Source organism: Protopterus annectens, chromosome 14.part0 (genome assembly GCF_019279795.1).
Source record: "Protopterus annectens isolate FY-2018-M chromosome 14.part0, PAN1.0, whole genome shotgun sequence".
Lineage (NCBI taxonomy): Eukaryota > Metazoa > Chordata > Ceratodontiformes > Protopteridae > Protopterus > Protopterus annectens.
Window position 1 is genome coordinate 446,008,154 of NC_056748.1, and position 11,403 is coordinate 446,019,556.

At 37.6% G+C, this 11,403-nt stretch overlaps 1 protein-coding gene across 1 annotated transcript in view; it reads left to right on the top strand.

The window, feature by feature from the left end:
* The window catches only part of EVC2 (EvC ciliary complex subunit 2), a 1,983,677-nt gene extending 1,981,724 nt beyond the window's left edge, over nucleotides 1-1,953 (top strand). The window contains exon 22 of the mRNA XM_044056208.1: nucleotides 1,396-1,953. Coding sequence (XP_043912143.1) covers nucleotides 1,396-1,666 — 271 coding nt within the window. The 3' untranslated portion in view covers nucleotides 1,667-1,953. The remainder of the gene's footprint in view (nucleotides 1-1,395) is intronic.
* The last annotated feature ends 9,450 nt before the right edge of the window (nucleotides 1,954-11,403 follow it).

Here is an 11,403-nt window from a genome sequence, read left to right on the forward strand (position 1 = left end):
TCTTTATTAGTTAGTGAATTATCATGATGTATTGTATTACACTCTTTTTGTTGAATAGATTTTATATATCTGGGTTTAACCCCTGTACACAATCTGGTGAAGCTCTTTTCCAAAATATTTGTACCATAGCCTCTAAAGGAAAAAGATTGCACCAAAAGGCGCATTTCTTCATGAAATATATCAGATCTATTACATAGCTTAGAAATACGTAGCATTTCACCATAAGGTAGAGCCTCAATAACGTGTAAGGGATGGCCACTGTTTGCATGTAAGTACTGGCAAGTCCCTTCAAATTTTTTATTGGGTCGAGTAATAATATTCTCACCATCTGAAATATCCAATACTATATCTAAAAAAGGAATAATATGACCAATATTGAGGCCATCAAATTTAATATGAAATTTGTTAACATTAATTTCATTAAAAAATCCAACAATTGTGTCTTTGTCACTGTCCACCAAAAATATTAAATCATCAACATATCTAAAGTAATGAATAACATGTTCCTGAAAAAATCTATGTTTATAAATGATATTCGATTCAAAAAAACCCATAAAAAGATTTGCATACATGGGGGCAAATGAAGCCTAGTTTAAACACTCCTCAAAACTCTGCTGTGATGTGCTGTCATTAAGTGGTCATAATTTTACAGTATAACCTACTTAACAAGGCTCCCTCTTGTAGTTTGCTTTTATAGTAACTCGTGCATAACTGTTTGTTTCATAAAACATACAAGTATGTGTGTATAACGAGATCCTGTAGAAAGGGTTCATTCTTGTTTGGCACTATCTGACTTCTCCATGAGTGACTTGTTGAATGGCAGTTTGTGAAAACTGAATACTTTGAAGTGGCATACGAACTGAAAGTTTGTTGAGTTTTTCTCCCTGAAATGAACATATGCATATGTGAGCAACACTCCCATAGTTATATAACTGTCCATGTTCAATGCAAACTGACAGAAAAAAGATTCTGGATTTGCAACAGCCAGATATTTTTTAACCTGAAGAACTAAAATTCATACTGCTGAACCTTGAGTTAGAAACACTGTCAACAAAAAGATCGACCAGTGCTGTGACTGTAGTGCTGCCAGCATGTCTGTAGAGTTCAGACCCCTAGAAGATCCTGCTTTTCACAGTTTCAAAATCTGTTTGTCTCTTTGTTAAATCCTTGAGAAGAACTGAGTACTGTGGAGTATTATAACCATCATTATTCTCTGAAGTTAGCAGATAATTGCCCTCTGTGCACCGTGTATGTTTTATTTACTCATGTGAAAATAGTTTTTCTTGCTACTGTTATTGGAGATACTAATTGGCTTCATGCTGTGGAAAATAAAAATCAGTTTTGCTGTCTTTACAACAGTTACTTACTGTAGTTTGTTTATTTTTTTTAATTCAGCTTAGTAAAGAAAAAACAGCTTCAGCCTTGGAAACGAGTTTCCTTTTCCCACATGGACAGCTTTCCTAAATTTTCTTCAACTATTTCTAATCATCCGAGTCAAGTTAAGAGCGGTTTGAAACCTGATGTGATTGACCTTCCAGACACAGGAGAAAAAGTATTTGTGTTCCGTCAAGATGATTCCATTTCCACCTTTGCCACACATTCCAAGAAAAAGAAAAAAAATTTCCTCAATTTAAAGAAGTCAGCTGTTGCAAGTTTTGATATATAATTACACTGAGATGCTAATGTTTTATGTTTCCCTCATCTCTTTTTTCAGATCACTTAACTAGACACTCCTAGCAATTCACCTCTGAAATCTTATGTCTTAGTGCGTTACCTTGTTCATCAAATAAGCAAATAAATATGATTTGAAATCTCTTCAGCACACTAGTAATTAAAGATTACCAAGTGGATATTAGAGCTTGCCTCTGACCAAAACAAAACATGTATCACGTTTAAAGCACAATCATATTTATTTTATGTTGCAAGTCATATAAACATAACTGTTCAATTTAATTAGTGTCATCTTCTCTGTGGTATTCATTAATAATTAGAAGATTTGATTGCAGATATACATTTACAACTTTTAACGTGCTGGGTTTGTTACTTTCACCTATAAAGGTTATGCAGGAACAGTAGCACTTCTGCAAAGCACTAATTAATTAAATCTGGTGTTTCATATTTTGTACCCCATTGCATGGAATATAGGTAAAGTGGTTGGTTATGCATCTGAAACATAGAGATATATTGGGGAATGCATAGCTATCCCCATTCGGTTCAACAGTGTAAAAGAAGGGAGCATCAGATTGTAATATGTTGTGTGTTGCAGATGAACTGTTTCCAAAGACATCCTTTGGACTATCATGGTATATTTGTCCATATTATGCATGGAACTTCCTGTTTTTTGTGTGCCTTTACTTAATATGTATAGAACCGTTTTTTTAATTATGCATGCCATTTATAGATCTGCTTTAATACATTTATTTTACTGAACGTAATACTTTTCAAAAATAACAGATTTACAGTCTTTTTGTGGACACTGTTTTAGGCATTAAAACGAAGAAAAGCTGCAGAATGTTGGGGAAAGTGAGAAATTGCAGTATGTATCATGTTAAATACTCATACATTCTGAATTACCTTCATGCATCTCTGCAAGTGATTTTAGTACCAATGCATCTTCAAATCTTATCTATACAACTAAGTCATTCTCAGTAGAGAGCTTGGTGGAGTTGTGTTCTAGGCACAGCTCATTGTGTTTTTTTGATTCAGCAGGAGAACTGTTGAGACAAGGTAATTAACTACAGCACAGAAAACATAGCAAAGAAGACATGAGACGCCAGCAAGAACATTTCAGAGCAGCTTTATTATAAAACCTCTACAAGCTAAAGTAGTTTTATCATGAAATACTTACAAGTAATCTGAGAAAATCATTGTCTGGTGACAGGAACACTTATATCTGCTGCCACCATCAAGAAGCTTCTGTCACTCATCTCTGCAGCAAGGAATGAATGTAAACACAATACTTGTCTGCATTCTTCATCCTGAAAAGGAGAGTCAACTTGTCTTAGGTTCACAGATATGTATTAGGCTAGTTGCCCTTGTGGGATATTTTAAGCCTGTCCAATTTCCCTTTTCTCAAAGGTGGGAATAACACCTTAACCACTATGCCAACCTCCAACACAGCCCTGATCATATAGACTTTTATGTAAGCAGGCTACATTTGCTGATTCATATTGTTGCTGCCCATTTCAGGTACATTTTTTTCACATACTAGACTACTAGAAAGAAACAGCCTCCAGGCTTGTTGTAAATGCATTTTCTAAATGTAAAAAGTAGCTTGTAGCTGTTGCAAAAATATTTCTGGCTTGAAGGCTAAATTCATTATTAATTCAAGCTGGTCACTTAACAGCCATGCAAGAGTATACTTTGTGATCAGTTCTCCTTTTTTGTATATTAGACTCACATGTACTACCCTTGGGTTATTCAGAGGGCAGAGCTTGATGATATACACAGCTTTATAGTATAATAGGAAATGTCTGTAGCGGCATAGCATAGTGATATACTGTTGTTCCAAGACTAAATGCCTGCAGTGCTAAGTTCAACTGTAATGCTAAGTTATACATAATAGTTCTGCAGAATCACATGCATTCATACTTTCCATATGAGGGAGCATGAGCCATATGCAGAGGCTAAGTGTGTGGGCTTCTATATTCCACCCTCTGAATTGAGCCACATTTGCTATGTATGAATCTGACTAATATGCTATTGCAAGCTTCTCTGTATCTCCTTATACATTCATATCACATAGTTGAACCAACCTTTGATAATCTAAATGTGATACTGCTCAATGCCAGGAGTGTAAACAAAAAGCTCCACTCTCTGCAAGCTCTCCTCAGTCTGGAGAATATAGATGATTGCTTAGTTACTGACAGATAATTTAAAGCATGGAGAGCACACCAGTAGTGTAGGGCTATAATGCTTTTAACACAGACCAGCACAGAAAGACCTTAATGGTGGAGGTATCTCTATTTACATAAAAAAAACATATACACATCAAGGTCTGGTCAAGCAATATGACATATTTCAGCTTCTCTATGTACAACTCACCATAAACAAAGTTCTGTACCACATGTTTGAGAGCTGTAGGACCCGCTGTATGACCCAGGACACCCACACTTCATACTTAAGTGAACTAGAGTCACTCTATATTGAACCCAGCACCATACATGAGTGATTTCAACTATCCTACCATAAACTGGGAATTATATATGACCCCAAAGTTGCAGGCCTAAAGATTCCTGGACTTTGTTAATACAAATATCCTAGATCAGCTAGTCCATATGCCCACTAGGGGTGCCACCATCCTTGATATAGTCCTCACCAACATGGGGGAATTGTTGCACCCTCTGAGGGCAATATCTTCACTTGCAAGGTTTTACCATAAAGCTTTCTCCTTCAAATAAACATGAAGCTCAGGACACTAGTTAACCATGGAACTTCCAGGAATAGTTCTAAGGAAAATTTCCTAACTGACACCCAGGCAAAATTTCAAGCCTCACAAACCCAGGGAACACTGCTGCATATAGGTTCAAAGGAGATAATGAAATTATATGCAGCAGTGTTCTCAAGGTTTGTGGAGCTTAAATTTTTCAGGCACCACAAACCTAGGGAACACTACTGCATATAAGCTTGGGACACTAGTTAACCCTGGAACTTTCAGGAATTTTTTAAGGCAATTTTCCTAAGCGACACCTGGGCAAAATTTCAAGCCCTACAAACCTAGGGAACACTGCTGCATATATGGAGTCACTCACAAAAGCCCTATTCGATCAAGTATACACTGCAGCAGTACCTAACAGAAATAAGCTCAGGACATACTCAAAAAGCAAGCAGACCTGGTGGAACTCTGACATAAATAGGTTATATAACAAAAGGAAGAAAATCATATCCAAGAATAAGAAGGACATTGCCCAGCATAGTAAGAACTCCATCAACAAAATAACTCTACCAAAACCAAATTTGAGGTAAAAGTAGTTGTGCAGGCTAAGGACAATCACACGGCATTATTTGGCTATGTCCACAACCTCAAAGGCAATATAAAACAGTGTATCAAGGCATTATTTGGCTATGTCCACAAGCTCAATGGCAATATAAAACAGTGTACCGAATAATTGTAAATGGAACCATTTATCCTGAGCCAGAAGATAGAGCAAATCTACTAGCCAATACATGCATCTCAGATTTCCCCTGGCATTCATCCTCTGATACCTGTCAAGGAATGCTTCCAACCATAGCTTCCCCAACTGTCACTAGGGAACAGGTCGTAAATGCCCTTTCCAGTTCCAAACATACTGCAACAGTGTGACCTGATAATATCCAATGATGCCTCTTTAATAGTATGAACTATGAACTATTGAGTCCATTAGAATCACTGTTTAACCATAGCTTCAAAACAAGCTTCATGCCAAATGAATGGAGGACTGCAGTGATTATCCCACCACATAAGAGCAGATCATCCATGGACCCGGGAAACCATCAACCCATAAGCCTGACTTGTCTCATATGTAAAGCTGTGGAAAGAATAATCATGGATATGATAAATGATGATACAAAAAACCTTCAGGCACTGGATACAGCTCAGTTTGGTTTTGTCAAGGACACATCACGTCTATTCCACCTGGTGGACTTTGAGAATGTTGCCAAAGCAATGGATAAGTGCAAAATGGAGCATACCTACCTTGACCAGGCCAAGGCATTCAACACTGTGCTTAATGTGAGCATTGTAGATGAGCTCAGTAAACTAAGCATAAACCCCACATCACCCATTGGATAGCTAGCTGATTGACAGATAAAACCTAAGGAATTAGAATACGGGAGTCCCCCTCCACAAAAAGTCCTGCATTAGCAGAGTACCTAAGGGCTTAGTGCTGGGGCAGCTCTTGTTTGGCATCTACTTCTCCGAATCCAAGGCTAAGATCAAATGCCTGTAGCTGACAAGTTGCAGATGATTGTAAATTAGGTGTAGTCATTGAATTACCCAGTGACAAAAATACCATCCAGGAAGGCCTGACACACACTAATAAATGGTGTCAGAGTCATTGTCTGAAACTTAATACCAAGAAGACAATAATAGTATCTTTCCATAAGATTGTTATCCCTGTGAATTAGTACATGGATAATACACCCGTAAGAGAAGACCTAGTGGTCAGGGGTTTGGGAACAGATGTAGACTGTGACTTGGCCCTTGACCATAATATGCCTACTGTAGCAATAAAAAACAATCTGAGTTGCACAACTTATAAGCAAGGGTAAGGCATCTAGATCCAAGGATGTCACTTATCCTTATGGTACAGGCTGGCTTATAAAGCATCCTCTCATATAGCCTTGATGGGCAGGCTGCACATACACAAAGCAAATGGCATTAGAAATACCAAATCCAAGGACCTAAACATCATCTGCAACAGATTATTAGGTTCATAGGTTCATAGATTAGTACTTGGCTAACTGTCCTTGCGAGCCATTTTAAGCCTAGCCAATTATCCCTTGTAAGACTCAAACCCTGTGCCTTGTGTTTGAAAGACAAACACCTTAACCATTAGGCCACCTTTTTCCCGTAAGTACATAAGTAAAAACATGCTGGAGGGACAAGTGTGTATTTCAGAGGCTACCCTTTCCCTGTAACATGCTTTTCATCTATGTGAGGCAGAGTTCTTCCTTGCACTTATTCAAGTACAGTTTGGCTCTGTGGATGAGAAATCATAAATTTACCCCTGGTCTAGCACCTATGTCTCAATTAGAGAAGAGTGGATTGTAGATACTACCCCAGTTATGTATACCTCACACACAAACCTAAGGGACCAAAACCTGTCCAATATTTCTGGGAAGCATGGCTGTGCTTAAAAAGGCTCTTAAAGATTCTTAGTTTAATATTCTCCTGTGATCCTATGACGAGTAGTTAAAAGCAACTTTATTATAAATCAGTCATAAGTCAAAGCAGCTTTATCATGAAATATTTACAAGCAGCCTTTGAAAAATCATTGCTGCTGACAAGAACTCTCTACTTCTGCTACCAACAGCAAGTAGCTTCTGTCCCTCATCGATAAAACTGGGCATGGATGTAAACTAGAAGATGTTCTTCATAGTTATCACTGCTGCAGTATCCAAGCTATATGGATTATATCCTGTATAGGATGTAACAGCTGGACAACTTGCACACACCCAAACCATTAGTCAGCTTGAGCTAAGCTGACTAAAAAGATAGGTTTGGGTGCCAAGCCCTTCAGAGCTTTCCTGTCTGGGCTGCAGGGGATCGACAGTTAGCTTATGGTGTTTCATTGCTATTGCATATTAAATGTGCAAAGTACTTTTTAAGCTAGGATTATACATTTTTATTTACTGTCACTTGACTTTTAAGCAGAAGCACACTTTTGTGTTTTACAGTTTAAATGTTGATTTAATCACTCTAAAACTGTTTATGGAGAAACTGTTTTAAATCAGGTTTCACTGGGTTAAGTGACTTTTATACTTCTAAAATTTTACTAGCTTGCTTAGTTTCTCTGAGAGTAAAACATCATTTTTCACTTGACCATGGAACAAACATATGGCCCCAGGGTCAGTCCTTCTTCCAGCCATAAAAAGAAAAAGTTATCTAAACAGCTTTTGGGACCACAGTAGGTTAGCAATTTGCCTCAGCCTCAGGAAGGTGACTCTTCTCTGGCCAGAGCTGGTTCCTCAGGAACTAATCTTCTTTCCTGGATCCCTCTGGTGTTGTCCATGCAGCCACTATAGACTGGGGGTAAGTCATGTCCTCTGGGGCTTTGGGTGCCCCCTTGGTGGCAAGGGAGAGCCACTTTAGTTGGTCTTAGGAGAAGTGGCAGGGAAGTTGTCCCTGTTCAGCCAAAATGTTGTGCCCATCCCTAGGGTAGCTGCAGCTTCCATTAATAAACCTATTTGCCTCAGTTTTCCTGTCAAAAATAAAACTAAATCAGCACATTCCCTTCTACACCAGTTCCTCTGGACAAAAGTAGTTTATTAGGTTTGGCTCAGGATTTCATGTAGACTATTGTGCCTTCTTATATTGTGGTTTCTGGTAAAAGAAATTAGGGTTCCTCCTTTCCTGAAGAGATTCAGGAAACTGAGTTTGTAGAGGAATGTGATGAAACATATGTAGGTTGTCCTCCTCAGATTTCTGATTCAGACTCGGAAGAGAGCATGGTATCTGAATCCCCCTGTGAGGGATTCTGTTTCTTTGAGACTATTTCCAGACTGTGCCAATTTTTTCAATGGGAGAACACTGAGATTTCTCATTCCCACAGAAAATACTTTGAGTTCTTACAATGAAAATTTCCAGAAACTCCTCCCATCCCCTATTGCTATCAGTTACAGTCAGCCTTCTGCACTTAAGAAAGTAAATGGAATATGCAGAGTTATTCAGTCTTTTAAATTTGTGTACCCATACCAGCAGCTATAGCTTTAGTTAATCCAGCTGCTGCCAAGCATTTTGTTAATTCTAATCCTTCTTTTGACAGTGATAGCAAAATAATTGCTAAGTGTGGGGAAAAAGTGAATGCTTTAGCAAATTGAATTTTTTTATTTGAATTGTCTGGCTCATATATTAATGTTTATTCTGACTAGTTGTGAAAATATGAGAAATGTTTTGTCTGCAGATCCCTCCTGTGAGGACAAAATGCTTTGTGTGGTTTCATTTCTTTAATTTATTGGATCACTAGTCATTGTTTAAAGTGTGTTTATGACTCTCTAGATACTAAATTCAGGGTTGTGGCCACTGGTGCACCTTTGAAAAGGTTTCCTGGCTGGATTCTCAGAACATCCAGGCTGATATAAAAAAAATGAGGTTTTAAATTCACCTTTAGGCAGAGATTTAATTTTTGAACCCTCTGCTGCAAAGGTTATCAAAGTTGATACAGGGACTCTGATTTTTCAGCCATTCTCTAAATTTCGAAAGGGATTTTCTGCTCCCTTATCCAGTTTTGGGAAGAAACAAAACAAACAATCTCAGCAAAATGTTGGTAACCAGACATTTAAAAAAATCAATGGCAGGAGGTTCCAAAAAGAAAGCCAAAACTCTGCAGACAGTCAAATAAGTCAGAATGACTGTGGAAGGGACCTTGTCACCCCTTCACACTGCCACTCCTTTATCCCTTCCTGATAGTCTTGATTTCTTGGTTTTTTTACAGCAAATTGTTTCAGACAAATGGGTCCTGAGACTGATTCAGCAGGATTACAAATGGCAGTGGGAAGAAATCCCTCCTTTCCAAGGAATTAGGCCACATCAACCAGACCACCCCACCTTTTCCCTTAAATGCTACAGCACAGGCTTTCAAAATGTGATACTAGAAACAGTTCCTCCTTCCTATTTGGGAAGACAGTTTTATTCAAGAAGGTTTCTGTTGGAGATGAACAAAGTGGCTACACACTAAGTAACAGCATAGCTTCAGCTCTCCCAGTGTGAAAACAGAAACTCAGGTAAGAGAGCCAGTGGATTTCTCTTGTTGGTTTAATTTCAGTTACTGGCTAGTAAGTACAGTGCTTGGATGTCAGAAGAAAAGAGATTTAGAGAACCTGAAAGAAAATCAACCACAAAAGGTGTGGAGAAAACAGTGGTTGAGAAAAATCCTGCATCTGTTCAGCAAAAAGCAGTTCAACTTCAGTGCAAGACATGGCTTCCAGTGATCTAGAGGAAAAAAGTAAGCCAACTATGCTCATAGATGATTAAAATAGATCAAACACTGAAGGAGTGCATCAATGCAAATAAAAAGATGGAACAAGCTTTAAAACCATATTCAGCTGAGCTGATACAACTGCAAAAATCAGAGGTCAAAATGAAGAAAAGACTGGCTAAGTATGAGGCTACTCAAGGAGAGGTGTTTCAAAAAATGGTAGAATTAAAGTATAGAGCATGTCAAGAAACCTGAGATTTTCTGCTGTATTAGAGAAACTAGAAGTAACAGACTGTATTAATTTAATGAAAGCAGAAATAAGCAACTGGACTGGTATTCCACACCAGGAGTTGTTAACTAAAAGGGCACATCATGTCTATGCTCCAAACCTGGCCATTAGAAAGCAGCTAAGTCCTCTAATGGTGAAGATGCAGCCCTACTAGCAGAAAAAGTTGATTCTAACAAATATGTGGCAGAAGGACAAAATACTAGAAGTTAGAGACAGTAGAGTATTTGTGGAAAATGATTACTCACTATACATGCAGAAGAGGAGTAAATTTCACAGAAGTGGACTAGGTTTCTTATTCTTGTGATAATAAAGGTCATAGTGGAAATATGCCAGTTAAACATTTTTCATTGTTCCAAAACAAAATGCTTGAGAGACAGAGAAAAGCACAGGAGTTGACTAGAAGAACCAGGGGGTATGATGAAATGAGCCATTGCATGGAGTTGGGCAATAGAGGTCAACAGCAAGAAAACCAGAAACTCAGCCATTAATGAAGAAATCTAGGATTACAAAGTATCAATCACATTTGTGAAACATGGTGGAAAAAGAAAACTTGGAAATATTGAACTTTTTTGAATTTGTTAAATGTGAGTATTCCAAAGCATATGCCCTAATTTATGTCATTAATGTTTGGAAGAACATTAAGGAGAGGGGAGGAGGAAAGGCAGAGGTAACTGCAAGTAAAACAATTTTTGTACTTAACAGTATTTTTATAAAACATGACATATACTGCATGTTACATAGTAAAGCATTTTCAGTTAGTGTACTTTAGGGATACAAAGTAAGCAATGCCCTTTTTTTCTCCTCGCCTTTTTTTTCTTGTTCAGTTTTAAAAACTGTAGGGACTGCAGTGTAAAAAAGAGAAGAATGCCTGTAACTAAAGTGTGTTTAAGATAACTGGCTATAATCTTAGTAGTTGAGGTTAGAGAAAGGTTGTAAAAGTATACAGAGCATGATATAAGTAAAATTTACATGTTTTTTCTTACTTTTGCATACAGGAATGACAGGATAATGGCCCTCTGCTTGATCTAACAAAATGTTTTAAGTGGAAACCAGTAAATAAAAAACAGTGTGTGCAATAAAAAAGTTTTCCTTTAGCAAATAAATGTTCACAGTGCAATATGAGAAGTTTGTAGACAACTGTGTATCTGGTTCTCATGTTTGTATAGAGACACAGTGATAAGGGGGCAATAAAAACAGAATGCTTTCTTCTTTCAATTGCTAAAAGACAATGTTTTCTGAAATTATTCAAGTTGTTTTCTGCATCTAGGAGAGGAATGAAGAAAAGACAAAAATAGACAATATTTAGTGTAAGAAGAAGCAGGGGCTCTACCATGCATCTTAGCATTGATAACTTTCATTAAGATTAATTAAAGCCTGCAAGTGTAGCTGTCATTCTGGGACACATGTTCCTATTAGGAGGGGTAAATTTCATTATTTGTGAATGTACATAGTTGTATGTGTTTGTAGTAAGTTAATAGGTTCTGGGTGGTGCTTTAT